Below are 23761 nucleotides of genomic sequence, written 5' to 3' on the forward strand. Positions count from 1 at the left end.
GCACTATTCATGTGAGTAAAATTTATGGACCGCGTCCGACCTGGTAAAAAAAATTTAATTTTTTTAAAATTGTGTTTTACTCAAAAAAAATAATGTTTAATATTATTTAATAACACTATATAAATTAGAAGAACATCGCATGATGACATAACACTTGTGGAATTTGATCGCAATTCCAATTCTGTTTCTGATGATATTTTACTTGATTTTGTTGCGCGCTCAAAAAACCATGGAAACTATAGTCCTTATCAGATGAATTTCATACGTGATGAAATTGTAGATAATTTAATGAAATAATAAAAAGTATTTGATATAAAATATTATTTATTTAATAATGTAATAATGGTAGTTAAATCTACAATATTAAAATTAAAAACCATCAATATTAATACATACATCAATATATTTAATTATTTTATAACCTCAATTTGTAAAGTATTTTTTTAACCAAACACATTAAACTACTTTTTACTCAACTTCAGTTTCAACCACAGTTTTAATTAAACATATATTTTTCCAAACCAATCTCAATTAAAAGTACTTTTTATAAAATAACTTTTTTCAAACCACAACCACAACAGCAACCGCAATACCAAACACACTTTAAAATTATGGAGTTTAAGGTTGGGGTTTACGAGCTCACTAACTGAACAACTAATTAGTTTGATTTTTGAGGTCACTTTCAAGTATTAGTATTATCCTCTGGTGGCATCTTTTGTCTTGGCTTTCAAGTGAATAAAACTCCGACAGGTTGCGTAAGTATATCTTTAAATACAGTTCCAACAGACCATTCTATTCATAGTAAGCTAAAGAACTAGCCATGGCTAAGTCAGGTCCTATCTTGTATAGGATCTTTTGTATGTTTTTAAGCTTTGTTTTACTCACTCACTCAGCCCCTGAAACTGCTCTTGTTACTCAGCTTCCTGGCTTCTCTGGCACTTTTCCTTCTAAACACTATTCTGGGTATTTTAGTTTCCTTTTGCCTTGTCATTTCTCTACTTGCATAGAATTTCTTGTTGCAATTATATAAATATATTGTAAGTAATTCGTCGCTGATGGTTTAAGATTTGTCAAAGCCAAAGCTAGTTCTTTTTATTGTTTCCCAATTCTGGGAATCACAGTGTAGTTGATATACTGGAATTAATGTCTATATTGGAATTTTTTTGGAAGGTATGTGACCATAGATGAAAGTCAAGGCAAGAGATTGTTTTACTATTTTGTTGAATCAGAAAGGAACCCACCAGAGGATCCAGTTGTTCTTTGGCTCAATGGTGGACCTGGATGCTCTAGCTTTGATGGATTTGTATATGAACATGGTAAATATTCATCTCATCAAGTTTCCCTTTTTAATCTATCTGTTTTATGCTTAGATTGAGATTTGGGCTGGTTATAACATAGGGATTGAAGGAAGCCTTGCTCCTCTTCGGTGATGATATTGGGGTTTCTCGTTAAAAAAATTGTCTACGTTTTACTTTTTAGTAATGTCAGTTTAGTTTTTCAAAAATGCGAGGCCCAGGGTAAAGTTCAGTCACTAATTCAAAACCCATCAATTTTATCATCTTAGCTATTTGACCTCATGGAATTGAATTAACAACAAAGAGGATGGTCTTATTCAGCACCTAGCTATGTTGGAATTTTTATTTTTTTTTACCAATTCATACTCTGAAAACAACTGTGTCTTGTTGCTGTGGTTTTGTGGATTGAGTTAGTTGTCGGTTTTTGAACAATGAATTCAATGTATATGCAGGTCCTTTCAATTTTGAAGCAGCAGAAACAAAGGGAGATCTGCCCAAATTGCATCTTAATCCATACAGCTGGTCCAAGGTTGACCGAATATTCTTCTGACAAAAGATATAATTTCTTTTGTGTGCTAATAAACGTCATAAGATTGCTTTGGCATTTCAGGTTTCCAGCGTTTTATATTTAGATTCTCCTGCTGGTGTTGGGCTTTCTTATTCCAAGAACGAAACTGATTATATAACTGGTGACACAAAGACTGCCTCTGATTCGCATGCCTTTCTACTCAAGGTATAGAGGGGAAAGAAAAATGGATAATTTGAGCATGTTTATAGCTGCTTTCTTATTTCCAAAATACTGAATATCAGTAATTTGCTATTCTGAAATCAGTGGTTCGAGCTATACCCAGAATTCCTCTCTAACCCATTTTTTATTTCTGGAGAGTCCTATGCTGGAATATATGTGCCAACTCTTGCTTATGAAGTCGTGAAAGGTATTTTTTTCAATCTATGAGTTGCGTTTTTGGAACTTGAGAGTATAATGCATTCTTGCTTTTTTCAGGACTTGATGCTGGTGTAAAGCCCATTCTCAATTTCAAGGTATGGATTCTTGAAATCCTCTTTTATTGAATTCAAAATTTATGACTGCTAAGTACTTAAACCTGCATTTTATACAGGGATATTTGGTGGGAAATGGAGTTACTGATGAGGAGTTTGATGGCAATGCTCTTGTTCCATTTGCACATGGGATGGGCCTGATCCCAGATGAGTTATTTGAGGTGAGTAAGATAAACATTCTATGATGATTTATGCTGTTTCCGTATGCTAGCTTTCCTTAAATACTTGGAAATCTTCACCGTGGAGTCTCACATCATTATAAAATCCTTGACAATATTTTGTGGTTTTGATATTAAGATAGAGTTTCTTTCTTTCCCTTTCCTCAAAACGTGTTTTCTGACAATGCATGATATGCTACAGGAGGTAACCAAGGAGTGCACTGGAAATTTCTACAACCCACTCGGTGAAACTTGTGAGAGCAAACTCCAAAAAGTTTACAAGGTACTTAGTGGGTTTCTCATAATTTGAAAGTTAAAATAATCTGCATAAAGTGCTCTGTCATTTGCATTGATATTTTTACTAATCCCAGGACGTTGAAGGTTTAAACATATATGACATTCTAGAACCATGCTATCATGGCTCAAATATAAGGGAGGTTACAGATGATAGAATCAGGTTACCATCCAGCTTTCGGCAATTAGGTGAGACCGAAAGGCCTCTGCCTGTGAGAAAAAGGATGTTTGGCCGTGCCTGGCCTTTTAGAGCTCCTGTAAGACCTGGAATTGTTCCAACATGGCCACAGCTTCTCGATGGCGAGAGTGTTCCATGCACTGTAAGTCCAATATTTATTTGTTGTAAACCCTGTGACTTTTATCTATTAATGTACTTATTTGTTTCTGAAATCCTCCATGGTGAATTCTGGTGGCTTGTTCTGTTATCTAGATTTGCTGAATGTTATTGTTGTAATGTTTGATGCTATTTTATCTTATAAACTTCCACCAGTAGTGTATGGTGAACATTGCACAAAAATTGTTTTTCAGAAGAAAAAAAAGATTGAAGTTGAAATGCTTCTTGAATAATGTGATAAGTTCTTAAGAATCAGTAATGACACTACTGAAAGAAGTTCTGCATTTGCATAGATGTGACACCATTTTCCAACTAGATTAGCTGATACTAATTCTTTTTGTTTTTCATTACAAAGGCACGACCATGCCAGTGAGGAAAACACAATCATAAGCTTTATAAGCGATGGAAGCCCTGGGACAAAGGGAGAAAGTTTAAATGTCAATCTTGTGGCGGAATATAATTTGGTCTTAAATAAACATTGATGGCAAATATAGAATGCTTGCTGAAACATTTTTTCTTCTTTTTTTATATATCTTGAAGTTGGACAGATTACATGAAAATAGTCTACTGTATGTTCACTTTTCAATCAAAATGAGTAAACTTTATGAAATCTATGCTATGGTGTACCTTCTTTGAAACTTATTTAAAATTCAGCATGTTTAATTTTTAACCTTAAGGAATGTTATTGTTTGATTATTGTGCTTTCATTCTACTATCAACATTCCCGTGTAGTGTCCACCATAACTGTTTAAACAAAAGCCAAAAGGATAAAGAAATTTTTTTTATTCATTTTTCTTGGTTCCTTGAAGCCAACCTGTCGTATCTAGCTATACCCAATTGACACTTTCTCTATGTGCATGGTGTCATTTTCTTTGTTCACATTTGCCTTTCTGTTTGCTAATAATTTGGATTCATCTGAAATGCCATTTTGTTAGGATGATGAAGTTGCCACGTCATGGCTGAACAATGAAGCAGTTAGGAAAGCAATCCATGCTGAACTAGTAAGTTTGCTCAATTTTGTCAGTCACGCTACAGTTTGAAAGCAGTTACCGTATTTTATGAACCTTATGTAAAACAGGAAAGTGTATCTGGTACTTGGGAGTTGTGCACAGATAGAATCCGTTTTCATCATGATGCTGGTAGCATGATTAAGTACCACAGGAACCTTACTTTGAGGGGATTTCGTGCCCTCATATTCAGGTACATGATCTTCAAACTTGTGTTCTTAATCTTATTAGTTTCGGTGAGACAAGTGACTTGGAGAAGACAGGAAAAGAAAGGAAAGGGGTTTAAATTGTTGTAAGATTTATTTTTACTGTTTTCCGCCTGTGTAAAGAACAATGGAGATACATATAACTTTGAACGTTCTTGTTCGGTGCTTGTTTTTTATTGGTTCCATCTGTGTAATTGTAGTTCTCTGCTTTTCAACGTCATGGATCAGATGAGACCCTTACACTTTTTTCTTGCACTGTTTATTCCATGAATTATGTGGATGATAGTAACTGCTATAGCTTTACTTTACTTGTAGCGGGGATCATGATATGTGTGTTCCATACACCGGGAGTGAAGCATGGACGAGATCAATGGGATATGATATAGTTGATGAATGGAGGCCATGGACTTCCAATGGACAAGTTGCCGGGTACTTTATTTGCTCTTCTTCTTTTGGAAAGGACAAACCTTTTCTTGCTTTCGAGTTCCAATTGATGAGACTAATTTTTCAGTGATGAAATCACAAGTTCAAAACATTAGGACAAAAAGCGTAGAGGGAAAACGAAAAAACGTTCTCTTTATGACCTTCCAGTTTCCACACTATTTTTCTCGAGTAACGAATAAACACCTTCTGGGTGTCATTTTTGTTGCAGTTATACACAAGGGTATGCAAACAACTTAACTTTCCTCACCATGAAGGTAGGTCGCAGCTTACTATTTGATTCAGTGACTTGAGTTGTTCATCATCCTTGCCCTAATTTGATTATCATGTTGGTGCAGGGGGCTGGACATACTGTCCCAGAATACAAACCACGAGAGGCATTAGATTTCTACAGCCGTTTTCTGGCAGGGAAACCGATATAAGACATTGTTGATCACCAGATTTCATCGCACGCAGAGAAATGAATAAATCCATCCTGCGGAGTGCAACTTCCTTGTTAAGCAACTACTTTTATGCTACGCTACAAGTGAATGTATCTCATCATACTTTTCTTCTTCAAGCACCAATCTTATTGCAGATTCATCATTACATATGTAAGCTTATGCTGAGACCAGTTTCCACATGCCGTGACCAAATCCTACCTCTGTCAAGTCTTAATCCAATAACTTTCTGACATAAAAGAGGATTTCCCTCCATGCGTAACACATGATGCTCTATGATTGCTTTTCAACATCTAGCACATGAAATAAACTCTTGAGTGATTGACGACAGTGACGAATCAAAAACTTTGTTTCGCTTAGGAAGGTAGAGGTAAATAAAAAATGTTTAAAGTTTTCATGTTTAGAGATTAAAAATCAATAGTTTTTAAGGCAAAGGGCACCAAATATAAGGGGGGAAGGGTAAAAAAATTTCAACCATGAGGAGGCCGTGGGCACAACCCTTTTGTAGTGTTTGTAGTTGTAAGAAAATAAATTGAAAAATTAATTATATTGAGAAAACAAAATAAAATAACTGAAAAAATTGAATTATGAAAAAAAAAAATGATTAAACCAATTAGAATATTTAAAAAAATATTCTTTTCGGTTTTGGTTTTATAAACTTGAAACTAAAAAACCTCAATCGAATCGAACCGATATAATTAAAAATAAACTGAATCAAACTGAAAAAAAAATATATAAAAAATTAAACTGAATCGAAACTAAACACATCAGAAAATCTAAAAAAACCCAAAAAACAATATAGTTTTTGATATAAAATAATCGAACTGAACCAATAGGATGTTTGTTTACCGGAAAGTGGTTTTCCGGAAACCACTTTCCAAACTTTCCTGTGTTTGTTTGCCATTAGAAAAGTTGGTTAACGAAAAACACTTTCCGGTCAAAGAAAAATTTGACTTGGTTTCCAGGAAAGTGTTTTCCTTTTATTTTGGGTGGAAAACACTTTCCGGAAGTTGTAAAAAATTTAGAAATGTCATATTATTTGCTGATTATATCAAATTTGGTCCTCATTCTTTTGATTGTTACTTATTTTATTTGAAATAATTTATGAAATGTTAATTATTATTATTTTAATTTCTTCATCTTTCAATTTTTTTAATTTTTATTTGATCTCTATTATTTTGATTATTATTTATTTTATTTGAGATAATTTATGAAATTATATATTTTTTTCAATTTCATTCTCATTCAACCTTTTAATTTGTAAGATTTGTTCCTCATTATTTTAATAAACTTGAAAAAAATAAAACATTAATAAGTTATTTTCCAGCTTATTTTTCATGATATAACCAAACACTGGAAAATATTTTTCAACTTATTTTCCATTACATTACCAAACATCGGAAAATACTTTCCCGGAATTCACTTTCCAAAATAAAACTACTTTTCAGCAAACAAACGGGGCCCAAAACTAGTTGGTTAGAACTGATTTCAGTTTTATTTTTTTATATTTTTTTATATTTTAGTTTAGTTGTTTTTATAAGTAAAAATCGAACCAAACAAAAAATAATCATCTCTATCCTCTTGAATCCCTCAATAACCGATGACATCCGTCATTGATAGTAGTGAAATAGTGTATCTTGATTCCTTGAATAATCATTTTTTTCACACAAAAAGTCACCATCTTGATATATATATATATATATATATATATATTATTGTTGAGATAATCTACCAAGGTATATTGTTTTTATATTTTTTAAAAAATAAAATTGTTTTAGTTTTTTATTTGCTTCAAACAAATATTTTTTAGTATTTTCATATCATTTTAATATACTAATATCAAAAATAATATTTTTAAAAAATATGTTATTTTAATATATTTTCAAATACAAAACACGTTAAAAATAAATTACACCATACTTTTACTTCCAGACACGCTCATGAAAAATTACTAACAATACGAGGATCCAACCTGTGCTGATTCTAGGGGTGAGCAAAAAAACCAAAAAACCGATTAAATCGAGAAAACCGAGAAAAAAATAACTAAAAAAACCGAACCGAAAAAAAAACTGATTAAAATTTTTGTAAAAATTTTCGGTTCGGTTTCAGAAACCTGAAACCAGAAAAACCCCAACTGAACCGAACCGGTTCGGTTTAAGGGGTACTATAAATACAAAAAAAAACGTGTTATCTTTCTTAACCCTGGCCGTCCTCCTCCTTGCTCCTGAGCTGCTCCCTCAACTCACAATTCACAATTTCATATCTGTAACGAAATCAATCCATCTTCATCTACAGGACCACAGCCAGCCACACCCCTCTCTCACCATCTTCATCTTCAAACGCTAGTCAGCCACATCCCTCTCATCCCTCTCTCACACGGTCACACCCAACCTTGAATCGTAGGACACATAGTCACACACCACACCGGCACACCAAACCTCCAAAGTCCAACTCCAGATTTAGAAAAAAAGACACAAAAAGAAAAAGCAGGAAGGCATTCGTCATTTGTTATGGGGGGTTTGTAAAGCACTCCACTCCATGTTTTTGAAACGCTGCGGCTGCAATTCCTTCACTAGCTAGATCTACTTGTTTGGCTTTGGACATTCCTTCCACTTGAATCCACAGAGAGGAGAGGAAGCTTGGAGTTTTGCTAAGGAAGTTGCATTTGTTTCTGGATCCAAGCGCCATCATTTGAATCCAAGGATACATGTTTTGCTTTATCTTCTTTTTCGCTTTTAGCATGTAAGTTTCTAGTTTGTCTTTGAGTTCTCTTTGTCGGTGTTTTTTTTTGTGTGGGAATATTGCGTTATTATTTTAAAAAGGAGTGAAAATGACTCCCTAACTGAAATTTGTGATTTTCTCTTAACGTTGTTGTTTCTTTTTTAATTTGCTTACTTATTTTTTGACATTTTCTCAACAACCCAATACAAAACCAATCAATAATTCATTGCCTTTTGTTTTCCTTTCCTTTCCTTTCCAGGGTCCATGTTGTGTGTGTTTTTTTTTATAAATTAAATTCAATCATTCTTACAGTAGGATGTCTTGTTGTTGTGGTGGTTAATTGAAAAGCATGCTTGTTTAGCTTAAAAATGGAGGAACCACTAGGTGACGAGGGGGCTAGAAAGGCCCCGACTTCATAGAGACAGGTTTTCTGGTTTTTTTATTGAAAAAATCGAACCGAATCGAAACCAGTTAGTTTGACCCCATTTTAATTTTTAAGTTTTTTAAAATTTTATTTTGATTATTTTTTAGATAAAAACCGAACCAAAGATCCCAACCAAGAAGCACTAGGGGGCACCTCTATTGTCTTTAACATAAAGAGAGAGTCTTACAATCTTTCATGGACTGGTGAAGAATAGCCCATGAAAACATTGGTGGCCCATATTCGACTTCATCAACAATAAGCAATTAGCCCACATCTTGATCTACTTGCTCTCTCTGCTCCCTAGTTCTCTTGGTTCGCCGGATAAAAGGAAAAATAAAAATGGTTGCCGTCTCCCCGCTGCTGCAAAGGCGCCTGTTAAGCACCAGCGTGACTAAAACCCACCATAAACCTCACCAGCAATGGAGCATAAAGCAAGTCACAAAATCAAACTTCGCTGACACTCTTGAGGACATAAAATCCCATGTCTCCAATTCCGATTTTGTGGCCGTGTCCTTGCAAAACACCGGCTCCTTCTCCGCCCCTTGGCAACGCGTCTCCCCTTTTGACACCGCCGACACGGCTTACTTAAAAGCCAAGTATGCCGCTGAAAGGTTCCAGGTTCTTCATTTCGCTGTTTGCCCCTTCACTGTCAGGGCTTCTAAAGTCACTGCCTACCCGTTAGTACAACAATCTTTAACCAATCTTTGTTCTGTTAAAATCTAGAATTGATGATGAACTAAAACTGGATATTGCTTTTGGCGCAGATATAATTTTCACTTGTTCCCAAGAGCTGAACTAAAGATGGAAATGCCTTCTTACAGTTTTTATTGTCAAACCTCGTCTTTGATATCTATGGCTCGCCAAGGTTTTGACTTTAATTCTTGCATAAATGATGGTATGTATTCCCTTAAAGTTGCATTGCTTCATATGTGTACTCTATGATTTCCAAATTTGGATTCTAATTCTTTCTTCTATATTCTAAATCCTTTAGAATGTCACATTGTTTAAATTAAAGAAAATAGAAGTGAGCCAAGGTTAAGATGCTTTCTCACTCAAATCATTGAATAAGGTTGAGTTAATAGTTATTTTTGGCACTAACAACTGGCCACTCTCAAGTCTAAGCCTAATCAAAGTAAGAATCATCCATATTTGGTTTTTTTTTTTTTACCTGTTGAAATAGATAGTGAATGTATTCCAGTATCATTTTAGGAGCATGACAAGTGTTGAGTAGAGTCTGCTGCCTCCATGTATTGAGCTTGTTTTTGAAAATCTGTGTGATTCTTCTGATTTGATAGGTATCTCATACTTGTCCAGAGAACAAGAATCTGCTGCAAAAATTCAGATGGGGAATCCAATACTTGCAAAGAATGTGATAGAATCCACTTCTACCCTTTCTGTTGCTGATTCTGTATTCATTGAAAGGATTAAATCACACATTAAAAATTGGAAGAAAGCATGTAAAGAAACTAGCACAAGAAAAGAAGGCAACCAAATTCAAGGTGGTTTGATTATGCCATTCCTTTCCTTTCGTTTGTTTTTTTTTTTTTATAAGAAAACAAAATTATTATGAGTTTACCTTTTTGTTTCCAGATGCTCTGGTCAGATCCTTAAGAAAACTCGTTCTAGGAAATGAAGAGTATGATTCAAGACCGTGCATGAATATAGATGTTTGCAGCGAACGCCAAGCGCAACTTGTGGTTGAGGTAGATTGAAAGGATAGTCTGGACTGTCAGTTAGTAGTGATGCATGAGATTCTTATCCTTATTGCTGGTTTTACTGAATTAGACTTGTTTTGCTTCCAATTTTTGTTGGTAATAATATCTTGAATTTTTATGTTTGTTGGCTACAGATGTTGCAAGAATTTGCTGATGATGTTGTTCCTTTAATAATTCCAGCAAAGGGTGGAGCAATGCAGGCAATTCGTGTTGTTTTAACAAGTTCAAAGGAGGATAAAGATCTTCTGCAGGTAGCAACTATATCTCAATCCTTGGTGATGATCATGGTCAAGCTACACTTAATGATCTAATTGATGCTTGATTGACAGGGAAAGCTTCAAAATGACGAACGGGAACTAAAGAAAAAGGTCCGTGGCTTTCGAGAGGTGATCGATTTGATATCTGCTTCTCAGAAGCCTGTTGTCTTGCATGGTTCCCTTAACGGTGTATATCATTGAACTCAAGTTTCTGTTTATCTGAAAATAAAGTATCTGTTTTTTTTTTTGGTAGCTAATCTCATGGATCGATACTGCTACATGCAGATTTAACAGTTATTCATTCAAAATTCATAGCTCCCCTGCCTCCTACAGTGGATGAGTTTATGTGTTCCTTGCGTTTGGCTTTTCCCCTGGTAATTGATGTCAACCATCTGATGAAGGAGATCAGTCCTCTGAGAAAAGTTACTAGTATACCTGTAGCTATTTCTCAATTAAAGAATCGGTTCTTTACACCCATTGATATGGAAATTCCATGCCAAGGTCAGTTACTCTCTCTGGTTTCATGAACAGGCAGACATATGTTATATGATAGGGGATTCATGGAAATCTGTGTTACGCAAGTCTATTTATGAATTGCTCATTTATAGCTTGTAGGTTCTATTTTCTTGCCTGGTCTCCAAACATTATGAAGTAGGCAATTGAAATTTCTTTCGGCAAATTATGAAGTTATACCACTTGACATACTTGATTGATGTACACCATATTTGATCTTTTCAGCTATGGAAAATGAAGACACTATTCATGGGCAAAATGTTGTGAAGATTTGTGAATTGTTTGCTAGGCTATGCAGTATACTCAAAATCGATCCTGCTGCTGTCAAATCAGATGAAGAAAAAGGGTCTTCAGCCCTTGAACCTTACACAAATATTTTCAGTCCATTCTGTACTGCATCTGAAGAACCAATAGATGGAGAAATCAAAATATGGACTAACAACACAAGAACTGTGAGCTGTGAGGATTTGGTTTTCTTGTGGGGATTTGGGGATAGGGTGACAGCTGGGGTACTAAAGAGCCTGCTCCAAGAGTCTCATGAAGCTTTCTCCAAGGAATTTGATGTGCGATTGGTAGATAATAGCTGCGCCATTGTGATTTTCTGGCAACATGGGTTGTCAGAAACTTTTCTGAATACCATGGATAAGTGCTCAGACATGTGCGGACCTTTGAGGGAGATGGTTTCAGAAGGTCTAAGAGCTGCAGGGTATGAGACTTACAATAGAGCTTGTAGGTTAGGTTTATGGGAGTCAAGTTTAGCAGATTCCTTAGACAGAGCCTTGGCTGACTCTGACTGTGCTTCCGAAGCTAATTCTAAAACGAAGTGTTCAGATAGGTGCAATGAGTGGATAATTAACCTGGATGATCTCTGATGCTTAGTTTCTATTTATTGAGTTCGAGACCCGCGTAGCTAGTCTTTATTCATAACAAGGTCGAAGCATAGAACTTTTACCTTTTTACCGAAGACGAAACTAGCTTGGCAGCGATATGACAATTCTCTCTGGTTTCTGGTTAGAAGTGAGTTTCCCCCATTATAGGCTTCAAGCCGATTTGATTAGAGATATGCATTTGCAGTTCTGTTCCCGGTCTGTATAATGAGTTTCCCATGTTGTATTTTGGTGATTTTGTAATAGATCCTCTCCCTCCCTCTCTTTAGAAACCTCTATACCCGTTTTGAATTGCATCCCAAGCCTATAAATTCTGTAGTTAAATCCTAAATATTTCCAGTTTCGTCTGTAGTCAATGTTTTTCTTTTAATAGCTTGTAGGTTTAATGTGCACTTGAAAAGCAAGCTTTGATGGGAAGTTGAGCGCTCAACACCTTTTTGTGTGATGCGCATGTACAAGGAAATTTGATGGAAATATTGATAAACATTCAGATTTTTTTTTGAAATGTTCAGTATCAAATTTCTAGATTTTGGACTCAATTAAAATTGAGTATATAGTTTTTTTTTTCCTGTAGAGTAGAGGGAAAAGTTGCCCCCTTTTTCTTACAAGAAAAAAAAGGTGTGTGTATATATATATATATAGAAGAGTTTAGGATTTCACCCTTCAATTACTTGGCTTGGCTTGTTTGAGAGGTAGAGAGGTTTTTTTTGTGGGATCTATTAGTTATTATAAGAAAAAATAGGTGTGTATATATATATATATATAGAAGAGTTTAGGATTTCACCCTTCAATTACTTGGCTTGGCTTGTTTGAGAGGTAGAGAGGTTTTTTTTGTGGGATCTATTAGTTATTATAAGAAAAAATAGGGTTAAATTATATTTAGTTTTTTGTATTTTTTTTTCATAACATAATTACTGTATTGTCCTTGATAGCAAAAAAAAAAAAAACATTAAACCTTGGTTAAGGGATTTTTTCGTCTATAACTTTGATTTTACAACAGTTATTAACTTTGAAATTTAAAAAGTTTTGTCTTTGTTTGGGGGGTTAATTTATCTTTTGTATTGATTCTTTTTTATAGTTATCGAGTGTCATTGGAGATAGTTTAGAGATAGTAAGGTAATTTTTATAATAAACAAAAAAAATATTGAAGATGTGTGAATAGTTTTTTTAGGTTTCAGACGACATGTAGGTCTTTTTCATGTAGCTAAAACCTTATTTTCAGGACGGCGGTCGAAACATCTGGCATCCCCTCCACAAATAAAGTGCCACGCGTAGCTTAATGGTGGCTAGTTTGGCGCATGTGAATTTTTTTTCTCTTTTCTTATTTTTTGTTTTGATCTCAAATTAGCTCATGAGGTTTGTTATCTTTCAAATTTTATTCCTATTCTTTTTATTATATATATATTTTTTTATTTAGAATAATTTATGAAATTAAGGATTTTTTTCAATTCCATCCCTATTCTCTTTATTACTATTTTTTTATTTAAAATAATTTATAAAATTAAAGATTTTTTTTTCAATTTTATCCTTAATAGATATTTTTCATATGTTAGATTTGATTCCTATAATTTTGATCACTTTTTGTTTTATTTTAGATGATTTTTGTAATTGTTTTTTATTGCAATTTCATCATTCTTAATTTTATTCCTATCAAATCTAATTCTTTTTATTATTGTATTTTCTTATTTTGTAAGATTTTTATTTTATTTTATCTTTTAATATTTAATTAGCTGAATACTTAACTTCTTAATGGAATATAAATCTAGAATTTAATGAATTGTAAGTTTAAAAGATTAATCCCAGTTTATAATGTGGACTTGAGTTTTCTTTGTTTTATTTATTTATTTGTTTTTAATTTTTTTACCACTCTCAGAATTTTGTTGTTTTTTTAAGAAATTTTTTAGTTGTTTTAAAAATAAAATAAAGTTGAATTGATAAAAAATTTAATGAATTAAGGATTAAGTACGGTCGTAACAGTCAACACCGTTTCCTTTTTCTTTTCCTTGTCGAGGTAACCGTTCTGTTTCAACTTCCAATCGCAAATCAAAGCCAAAAATGGCCTCCGTTACGCTACACATACAGTCACCACCACTCAACAACGACGTCGTTTCGCTTCCAAGGAATCATTTCCCTGTCGTCACCTTCAAAACAACCTTCTTTGGCTCCTCGTTGACCGCGAACGGGAAACCGCTTTCTCTACCAAAAACCTCTCGAACTCAACCCGTAATCACTTCTTCTTCTTCTTCTTCTTCTACTACTACTCACACGTTCGATGTTGTAATTATTGGTGCTGGAATCATCGGGTTAACTATTGCCCGGCAGTTCCTCATCGGGTCGGACCTTTCCGTTGCTGTTGTTGATAAGGATGTCCCTTGCTCTGGTGCTACTGGCGCTGGTATTCTTAGAAACAAATTCTGATTATTAGCTCTCGTTTTGTTTATTTTTTTCAGAATATTGTTTTTGTTTTACTTTGTGATGGTTACAGGGCAGGGATACTTGTGGATGGTGCACAAGGAACCAGAGAGTGACACATGGGACCTCACAATGAGAAGCTACAAACTGTGGCAAATGTTTGCAGAGAAGGTGCGTGCCCAAGGCCTGGATCCGTTACAAGAATTAGGTTGGAAACAGACTGGTAATTATTTAAATTTATTCATAAAAGTCTCTGAAGATAACTTTTATGTTTAGCTAATTGGGCAGTGTGATCATTGTTTGTGATTTTTTTTCTTAAATTATTATTATAGGAAGTTTGTTGGTAGGCAGAACTGCCAAAGAGGCGGCAACGTTGAAAAAGAAGGTGAAGAGATTATCTGAAGCTGGATTGAGAGCAGAGTACTTAACAAGTGATGCTTTGCGATTAACGGAACCTGAGCTTGAGGTCGGTAAAGATGGCGGGGCTGCGTTTCTACCCGATGATTGTCAATTGGACGCTCAACGTGCTGTTGCATTCATTCAAAAGGTTTATTAATTTTTCACTTGTCTCAATTAGTCAGCATTGTTTTCAGTTGGCATTGTTTTCAGTTGGCATGTGGTGGAATTCATGCTTGTGTGGTTCATGTGTATGTAGGCTAATAGGCATTTTTCTACAAAAGGGAGATATGCGGAGTTCTTTCATGATCCAGTGACAAGTTTATTGAGGTTTATTCTCACACTTCTCTGTAACTGGCTGTGAATTCTTTGTGGTTTCAAGGGGGTATAAGTTCTGAGATTACTACTTCAATTCTAACGTGTACAGATCTGATAGCAGCAGTGAGGTTGAAGGTGTTCGGACTTTCAAGAATACATTGTACAGTAAGAAGGCTGTTATAGTGGCAGCTGGTTGTTGGAGCGGGTCTTTGGTACATGATTTGTTTAGAGAATCAGATATTTTGTTGAATGTCCCTGTTAAGCCTCGGAAGGTTGGAACTAGGATCACATAACCCAAGATTTTTATTTTTATTTTGCATTATATAAAATGGCCTGGGATTACCATTTTCTTTCTTTGTTATTTATTTATTAAACATGAGCTTTATTGGGTGATTCCATTTTGTATCTTGCACTTGTTGTATATATAAGACCTGTTATGCATTTAATCTTTTTAACAGGGTCACTTGGTTGTCCTTGAGAACTTTAGTTCCTTTAGATTGGACCATGGCCTGATGGAGATGGGTTATGTTGATCATCTACATGATGCTTTAGATCGCAAAAGTTCACATTCAGTAAAAGTTGAGGAAGGGCAAACCCCGTCTGTCTCGATGACGGCCACCATGGACACAATGGGAAACCTTGTTCTTGGTAAATGTTTTGTACTTTTAGTTCCATGATATCTAATATCATCGATCTTAACTTGCATACAATAACTTGGGTGAATTGCAACCTCATAAGACTTGATACTAAATTGTTTGCATGAGTAATTGTATTTGGCGAACAGAGAGTGAGTGTGGCTTTCTGGTAAATCTTGTATATTTATGTCACGTCTTCTGCTCTTCCTAGCATATTGTTTTCTTCGTAATTATGTTACTTCAAAATAAGATACTGTTGTTCATTCAATGACTGCTTGTGTGGCCATCATCTACTATTCAACTTTTCAGGGAGCAGCCGTCAGTTTACTGGGTATAGCACTAAAGTGGATGAGTCCATTATTAATCATATATGGAAGAGGGCTGGAGAGTTCTTTCCCAAACTAAAAGAGCTGCCCCTTGAAGATTTCACTTTGGATAGAAAAGTGAGAATAGGATTACGCCCTTATAGTAAGTCCATGTACTTCAGGACATGCATAGAGGAAAAAAATTCTTTCCAAGGCACTGGGACTTGAAAATTTTAAATTTGTACTTTAAGCCATCACCTTGTACTTATGAAATGTGGTTTACTGTTCTAGTGCCTGATGGGAAGCCAGTGATTGGGCCTGTGCCTGGTTTGATGAATGTGATCATCGCAACTGGGCATGAAGGAGGAGGACTTTCTATGGTAATATCTGTATCCCCCTTTTCCACTGAAGAAAAGTGGTTAGGTGTTTTTCCTTATTCTTTTTTTCCCCTTCTAAAAATAAATTCAGGCTTTTAAGTTTGACCATATTGTTCTAGTTTTAAACTAAACTTGATTAGTGACAGCTTATGTTCCCTGCCTGTATTTGGAAATTAGCTTCGCAGTTATTTTTTATCCTTTTGACCGCTGATAAATCTCTGCTGAACAAAGGAATCGCTCATCATTTTTTTTTCTTCCATTTGGAGGCTTTGGGTACTGCTGAAATGGTTGCTGATATGGTGTTGGGCAATCCTGGAATTGTTGATTTGGCAGCATTTGCACTTCAGGGTCGATGTTGCTAATAAATACCCGTGTTTTTTACAAGATGGAAGATGGAATGGTTGCATGATTGGCCGGTATTTAATGGTCTGCTGGTTTTCTGGGACATCTCAAGGTCACAGGAAATAGTGCTGAATTTTGGTAGCTGCTGACATATTTTGTATGCCTTTCGTATATCTGCTTCTTTAATTTATATTTGTATTCACTGAACCATTAGTTTTATCTTCTAGTTCTTTTTTTTTTCTCTCCTTTGTCTGTCTTTCATTATTTTACTGTTAATCTTGCGTGCACATCTAAGACAAATGTTATAGTCCCATTTGACTCTCTGGCTCTAGCTTTCTCCACTTTCGATGATTGTCTAGGTGAGACAAAGTCCATTGGCAGCATACTGCCTTGGATGAATACTCTTAAATTGAACCCTTGATATTTTCTCCCCTTTGACTCATAAGAAACAAAGAACATGTTTCAGTACTGCAATCACTATCAGGATGAGACCAGGAAAATGGTGGAGCTTAGCATGCTTTGGACAAGTATATATTTTGGAGAAACACTTCTATAGTGACTGTATAGTCATCACTGGACTACAGTATGCAGTATAATGAAGTCGTGCTATATTGATACGCTGTTAGGGATCCCCTTTCCTGTGATGCCCCATCTGGGTCCAACATTGGATGTATCTGGGTAGAGAAGTTCGTATGGGATCTTGGCAGGGCCGCTCCTGTTCTTAAACTTGGGATCTTTGTTCCTCTGAATAATTTTCTTCTCTATCTCTTGGAGATGTTCATTGAACTTCTTGAATTTTTGCTGAACTACATTGTCAGTGCACTCTAACAGCGGCCTCTGACCTAAGTATACTTCATCAGATGTGTGCTTCGAGAGAACCTCTGTTAATGCTATACCAAGGCTCATCTCAAATCTGCCGGGCAGCATGTTAAGATAATATTTGTCTGGATCTCTTAAGAACTCGGCAAATTCTTGTGTCCCTTCCTCTGGAATAAATTTTCGACATAGCATGGGACGATTTAAAGGGCAGCCAGCATATGCATATTGCCCAAAGTTGACGGAAGCGTGAAGGCCTGATGTAATCCATATGAGTGTTGTTAGAGCCTCTGTTAGGTCTAAGAGAGTTGTCATTTTGTACCACCATGTCTCGTTGCACTTATCACCATGGCCTACATTCTGGATCTCAGACCACCATGCTTGAATTTCTATATCAGAATTGACAGAAGAATCGTCTTTGTAGAAAAGTGAGCAGAAGTCTGTGACCCATGTCTTGATGGCATGCCAAATATCAAGTCCATCTGCACCATAGGGATAATCATCGAAGAGGAGCTGTACCCCAGTGGGATTATTTGGATTGTCTGGGTCTTCCAGGGCCAATCCTCTGAAATAGCATTTGTTATAAGACAACATTAGAACTGAATGCTAGAGTAAGAATTCATGTTTTCTGAATTTTTGAGGTTGCTTCTAGGTGTTTGTTTTCTACTATGCTCACTTTGGTTTTTTAGGCTCAGAATTTTATTTTGCACTTACTCTAGAATGCATGGCAAATATTCAGCATATCCCTGACAGATTTTATGATATTTATGCTCATTGTTTCCTTTTCTCTTGTTTATTATATTAAATCTCAACTTAAATGTTGACATTATGGATTTTTCCCCCTTTTGTGTTGATAACAAAAAGAAACTAGGTGCAAGGAGGAGGGGGGCTATTTGTTAGAATGAATTACCTTTTGACAAGATCAGCAGGAAGAGCTTGTTCATCAAATCTCCATTCTTTATAGAGTTCAGAAGACAATTCCATGGATATTTCACCAGAAAAGAGTGTTTTCTCAAGGATTCCTCTAGAGTTTATGAGGATACTCCGAGCCAATGAGTTTATGTGCATGGTGTCCTTGAAATGAGGACGTAGTAGCCAGTTGATTGGGTGCATGACACTCAACTGCCTTCTAGTTGCAATAATGAACGGCTCAACTACTGCATGAGTGTGTAACCTGGACATTGCACATATCAGAGAGAACAAAAGCATTGGGCATTTCTTTTTTCAATGAACCATCAGTAATGATTTAAGAATGCATTTAGAAATTTCAGTCAAAAATTCTCGAAAAGAAAGAAAGAAACAGTCATTAGATGGCCTATATAATGCTTAGCTGTTGATCTCTGAGAAAATACTTTTGTTGTGGGTAAAACTCCACAAATAATATGGAAAATCCAAGATTGAGATTGGCAAAGTATCTCAACTCACCAATGGCTGATTAGTTGGTGGTATGCTGAGTCATTAGCTGCAACATGAGCTTTAGCAAGCTGCCATAGTGCTGCTTCAGTTCCTTGATTTGCTGGGAGAAACACCCTGCTGACTTCTGTGTCCTCACTGGAGCCAGGCAGGCTCAATTCTATTGCTAATGGCTTTAATGTACCATCAGTTCTTAAGAAAAATAGTGTTCTTGATGCATAAGCACAAACACCCTTTGTGTTAATTTTGCTTAAATACGGCATGAGATAGTCATGGTGATCCAAGATGAATATCCTCCATTCATTCATCGCCTGTGATTTATATTTAGAAAGAAGTGAATAGCTACAGAAGACCTCTTGCATTCTGCATTGAACTCCTTGAGAAGGATAATCAGAAATATACACAGGGTTTTCCAACTTGGATAAGTTATATATGCAATGCTCCAATGAGAGTACTTGCTGTATATTCTGAAAAACTCCCAACTTTTTAGAACTAAAGTAGTTTGTATGGCGTTTTTGGAACAAACTATACTATATCCTTCAAGGGTGTTCTTATGAATTAAACACATATCCTATACCCTTGTCAGTGATTATTGCTCTAACTCTGATGCAAGCGACAGAAACAATAATTTATGAATGAATTTTACAGCAGTTATGTACCTAGGTTTTCCTTCCACTAGGTGTGTTTCCTTGAAACCCTACTATTATAATGCAGTAGTAGCCCTTCTATGTACCCTTTCAAGGCTCCAACTCAATTACAAACCATAAATCCTTTTATTTCTTAATCCAAGCTTTAAAACCCCAAATTTCCAAGACCTAGCTCACCATAAAGCACTTGTAGGACATAATTTCAACCCTCAGTTTTGTCATAATAATAGAATGCCAACTTACCTTAAGGCTGCTTTCTAATAATGATCATGATTTTAAAAGATTTGAGGCTTGCAAAGGCTCCACTTTGTAAACTAACTGCTGAGTCTGTTTTTTTTCCCTGATTTTTTTCCTTGTTCATTTCTCTCGTCATAAGTAGTCTCATTGAGTAATCTTGATATTGAATCTTTCGCCAAAAGAGATGTTCCTGTTGTTATGACACACAATGTATAGTGTTTACTGGTATTTATATATCCTAGGGTAGATTGATGATATATTTAATAAATCAATATGAAAAGTATTCTAAACTTGTGGCGATCAGATATATGAATTTTTTTTTAATTAATGTGAATGTCTGGGTTAACTTGTGTGTATCTTGATTAATTTTACAGGTTCTGAAATTAACAACCATGTAAGCCTCTAGTAGCCTTGAAGTTTATAAAACTCGAACTGGTAATATTTACAAAACAAATTTAAAATCTGATCAGTTGAGCTACTCATTTATTCTAGAATGGGTTGTCCTACATTCTATGCGTAAAATTTGGCTGTTATTGCTGTCCTACATAATTCTCCCCTTGACTTGATAGGCATTCTATGATCTCACAATACTTTGCTAGTGCTCTTTAATTCTATAGTACTTGCTTTAGTTCATAATTTAACATCTCTCTTGTCTCTTACTACCTTGTGGATAATAATAAATCTTGGACATGGAACATAAATGGTTTTAAGTGTTTATTGGTGTGTGAAAAAGTTATTTCCTGGCTTATGAGTTTTGTTAAACCTCTGTCGCTATTCCTAGATATCTGAACCTTACATTATGTGTATTCTATTATTTCCCTGCATTGTTTAAAATTTTTTGAACTCTACAAGTGTTCACCATTCTAATTTAACATTAACCTCTAGCCTAGTCTCATTTATGAAACGAATTTCATGTCCTGTGATTACTCTTGTTGTGCATCATCAATCTCCTTGGAGAGAAGGGGGGAAGAGAGAGAGAAAAGAAAAAAGAAGAGGTTTACTGAGTGGAGAAGGATGTGGATGGTTACCTCGAAAAGTGTCAACCCATCAAGGTTGTGCTCTATGTGTGATGCCTCTATTGTACTCACTCCATATCTGCCTTCTGGTGGGAATTCCTGTGAAGTATAGTCAAATTAGAACATTTGATGGGTGCTTATGACTAAATCATGACTTAGTATCAAGGTGACCTGCTGCTACAGTGTTGAACTGTGAAGAGCAACTTATAAGAACTGTACTGTGGGTTTGAAATCAACATGAAAATAATGAGTCTTGCCAGGTGTTAAGACCGGTATAGGGAACATGATCTTTGCTATGTTTGTCTGTTGTATGTAGTTCATGCCTTATGAACATATTAAGGAAATTTCTTGATTAATGGAGAGTGATATAGAACGGTGCAGGTTTAGGCTTTAAGCTGATGATAGATCCAAAGCAGCTCATAAGGTTAGAGAAACCTGCAAACTTCGTATCCTTGCTGGATTAGTTCCTGCAAGCATTTGACGTCCAAATTCCTCATCGTTTCCCCAGGCTAATTCATTCTCTGAAAAATACATTTAAAATAGACGCATAATGCTGAGACAATTTAATAGAACACAATCCTTTAGGATCTATGAATTATAAGAGCAGATTGCTAGAGGAATTACCTCTTATAATTTGAGGTAATGGGAATTTCACGAGGTCTTCTTTGCTTACATAAGTAATTTCTTTGAAAAGGACATCTGGAACTAATTTCTTCAATCTTTCTTTGACCTTTCCCTTCAATTTTTCTTTGGCCTTTCCCTCTACTGCATTACTTCTCTTGCTAGAAAACATATCATGTATCTCGTCAAATGACTCAAAACTATTGGAATCTTGTTTGAATAATGAATCTGCCTCTGTGATAATGAAATGCAAAGTAGCCTGGATTGAATTTGATATGAACTGTGATAGTTTCTTGGGACTAAAACGCTCATCTGGAGGAACATATATATCCAAGTTGATTGTTTCTGTCCGGCTCTCGGTTAAAGGTTCTATATGTAAGTGATCACAAGTAGCAAACAAAAAGAAAATCATGTATTAACAGTGGAAAAAGCTATGAGGGAATTTTATAGGAAAAGGAATCGTGGCAAATCATCTGAACCACGTGAGAGAGAAATTTGGGATACCTGTGTTGCTGGGAGGGTGACCTGTTCTCACCCTACGGGGGTATGGATGTAATTCAGAACCACCCAGGACTGGTCTCATGTGTTCCTGACCTTTATCTGGATTACAAAGATCGTTGTAATAATCATAGTCATAGATTCGATCCCATTCCTTCCTCACTTGTTTTCCATCCCCTCTCAGGCTAGCAAGTTCCAGCTTTCTCAACTCCACCAGAGCGCTAGGTGTATGATTTGGAAGATAACTCTGCAACATTAGGTATGAGTTTGATTGTGCTTCATTATATATATATATATAGATATAAGTTTGGCTTTTAACTTGCATTGTTTGAGAAGAATAGGCGCTCTGATTTTGTCTTTTGGAATGGATATACCCAAGATCTGCAGTCAAAGTAGATGATCTGATTGTCTAGAATTTCAAGAGTTACAGATTCAAGGAAGAATTTATGCTTATGTTGATTTTTCATAAGAAAAGCTCCTGGAATCCCAAAGTCCGGCTCGACATGTATTTTTATTTTGTATACTCTTGTTTTTGTGCCATCATGTCCCTTGCTTTTTCCATGCTTGAGGTAGGCTTTTGTACTCAACATTCCTTTGCCTGTGCCTAGTAGAAGCAGCATGAAGTAGAAGATCACAAGGAGCTTGATGTTATGCAGACAGACTTATCATTATCAAACTTTTGTTTCTTATGATCAGCTGACGTCGCACCATCATGGATTATTATCCTAATTTTAAGGTCCAGTAAGCTGGTCTCATCTAGTTTTTGAGAACTCAAGTTCTTCCTAGCTTTTTTACATGGAAGACACACAAAGGGAAATTAATATCAATTGTATCAACTGCATGGCAATAATAAGTCAGAAATAGCTATAATGTTGTGATAACTTTTGTGGAAATACATATTCCAAGGAAAAAATGCATTTTCTTGGTGTTTCTCTAGAACTCTTTTGCATTAGGTTGTTTTTTGCATAGCCGAAAAGGAAGTTATAATATAAATAACACTGTATTGAAGATTTCGGCCTAATATGTTTATACTATGAGGAGAATACTTTATTAGAATAATAATCAGGGGGCAGGGCTATGTAAGCTGGGTAGTTCACTTGTTTCTCAGCTGACTGTTAACGATAAATTTCTGTTCTTTTAGTTTTATGACTGAATGCAGGAAGAGCAAAACCTATTCATTTTAAATAAAACTTGATATAACTCAAATACTTACTTGGATCGATTGTAGTGCTGCTATAAATCTGTACAGATGCTGATTTTCCTGGTCCTGATTGCCCATGATTTTGAATAACAATTTTTCCCTTTATAATGTTTTGCTTGATATGATGATTTTGAAATTTGCTTTGGACATCTCTCACTCGCTCTTGCATGCTGGGATATGCTCTGGGGAACACCATCTCTATATTTTTGTTATTTTTTCTTCCCAGTGGGGGTTGCTCAGCCTGTATTTCTGCTATAGCATCTTAAATGAACCCTGGTGAGTTTCTGCCTACCTTGTATTATTAAGTACACATCTGATTTTTGCTGCAACGAATGCTGGTGTGCGAAGGTGTTTATAACTTGGTGTACTTCACGTGGAAGGAAACAAAAATGTTCCTAGCTTCGGTCATTAGCTATGCATCAGATCCATTGCTTGCCTTTCAGGTTTACTTTAGCACTCTTGGTGTTCCCATCACATGCTTTACTTGCTACAGTAATTCTACTCAAGGGGAAGTTTTGTTTGTGTTTGAAGGCATACCACCATTGACAGCATGCTGAGACAGTGTTCAAGTTGGAGGTCTCTGGTTCTATAATGCAAATGGGATTCCGATGAGACAGCCACAATTTCGTTGTCCTTTTCTAACTTCTCTAGCGCGTTAACTTTAATCAGGGGATGTTGTCACGCTGATAAATCTTTTATTCTCCTTTCCATGTCTAGCTTTTCTTGCTGGGCATTGAAGATGATGATTAACAACATGAATGTTAAGTTCAGTTACA

The 23761-nt window shown here is 35.6% G+C and overlaps 4 protein-coding genes across 5 annotated transcripts; 3 read left to right on the plus strand and 1 right to left on the minus strand.

Moving 5' to 3' along the window:
* The first annotated feature begins 674 nt into the window (after nucleotides 1-674).
* Nucleotides 675-5524, plus strand: LOC133682720 (serine carboxypeptidase-like 20). Its single transcript, XM_062106215.1, has 14 exons — nucleotides 675-963; nucleotides 1171-1316; nucleotides 1748-1824; nucleotides 1906-2028; nucleotides 2128-2230; nucleotides 2299-2336; nucleotides 2414-2515; nucleotides 2715-2795; nucleotides 2884-3126; nucleotides 4076-4141; nucleotides 4219-4340; nucleotides 4669-4782; nucleotides 5006-5051; nucleotides 5133-5524. The coding sequence occupies exons 1-14, from the start codon at nucleotides 821-823 to the stop codon at nucleotides 5214-5216; spliced, it is 1488 nt and encodes a 495-aa protein (XP_061962199.1). The 5' UTR covers nucleotides 675-820; the 3' UTR covers nucleotides 5217-5524.
* Nucleotides 5525-8621: 3097 nt separating this feature from the next.
* On the plus strand, nucleotides 8622-12256 carry LOC133681890 (poly(A)-specific ribonuclease PARN-like). The gene is made up of 8 exons (XM_062105076.1): nucleotides 8622-9056; nucleotides 9144-9274; nucleotides 9675-9878; nucleotides 9970-10082; nucleotides 10229-10345; nucleotides 10424-10538; nucleotides 10637-10852; nucleotides 11090-12256. Exons 1-8 carry the CDS (start codon nucleotides 8719-8721, stop codon nucleotides 11734-11736), a joined length of 1881 nt encoding a protein of 626 aa, XP_061961060.1. The 5' UTR covers nucleotides 8622-8718; the 3' UTR covers nucleotides 11737-12256.
* Nucleotides 12257-13717: 1461 nt separating this feature from the next.
* Nucleotides 13718-16777, plus strand: LOC133682405 (uncharacterized). Of its 2 annotated transcripts, none has more exons than XM_062105743.1 (9): nucleotides 13718-14146; nucleotides 14237-14371; nucleotides 14496-14710; nucleotides 14819-14889; nucleotides 14987-15149; nucleotides 15336-15525; nucleotides 15822-15980; nucleotides 16109-16197; nucleotides 16461-16777. In XM_062105743.1, exons 1-9 carry the CDS (start codon nucleotides 13807-13809, stop codon nucleotides 16554-16556), a joined length of 1458 nt encoding a protein of 485 aa, XP_061961727.1. In that variant the 5' UTR covers nucleotides 13718-13806; the 3' UTR covers nucleotides 16557-16777. The 2 variants fall into 2 exon arrangements, with proteins under 2 accessions (XP_061961727.1, XP_061961726.1); XM_062105742.1 differs by having other exon boundaries at nucleotides 13720-14146; nucleotides 14237-14386.
* Nucleotides 16778-16940: 163 nt separating this feature from the next.
* On the minus strand, nucleotides 16941-23324 carry LOC133682403 (linoleate 9S-lipoxygenase-like). Its single transcript, XM_062105741.1, has 9 exons — nucleotides 22998-23324; nucleotides 22108-22388; nucleotides 21791-22031; nucleotides 21290-21655; nucleotides 21101-21186; nucleotides 20678-20764; nucleotides 18778-19076; nucleotides 18263-18526; nucleotides 16941-17917 (listed from the first exon to the last, which is right to left on the minus strand). The coding sequence occupies exons 1-9, from the start codon at nucleotides 23179-23181 to the stop codon at nucleotides 17143-17145; spliced, it is 2583 nt and encodes an 860-aa protein (XP_061961725.1). The 5' UTR covers nucleotides 23182-23324; the 3' UTR covers nucleotides 16941-17142.
* Nucleotides 23325-23761: the final 437 nt, after the last annotated feature.

The sequence above is a fragment of the Populus nigra genome, chromosome 2 (assembly GCF_951802175.1).
Source record: "Populus nigra chromosome 2, ddPopNigr1.1, whole genome shotgun sequence".
In the NCBI taxonomy this organism is placed as follows: Eukaryota; Viridiplantae; Streptophyta; class Magnoliopsida; order Malpighiales; family Salicaceae; genus Populus; species Populus nigra.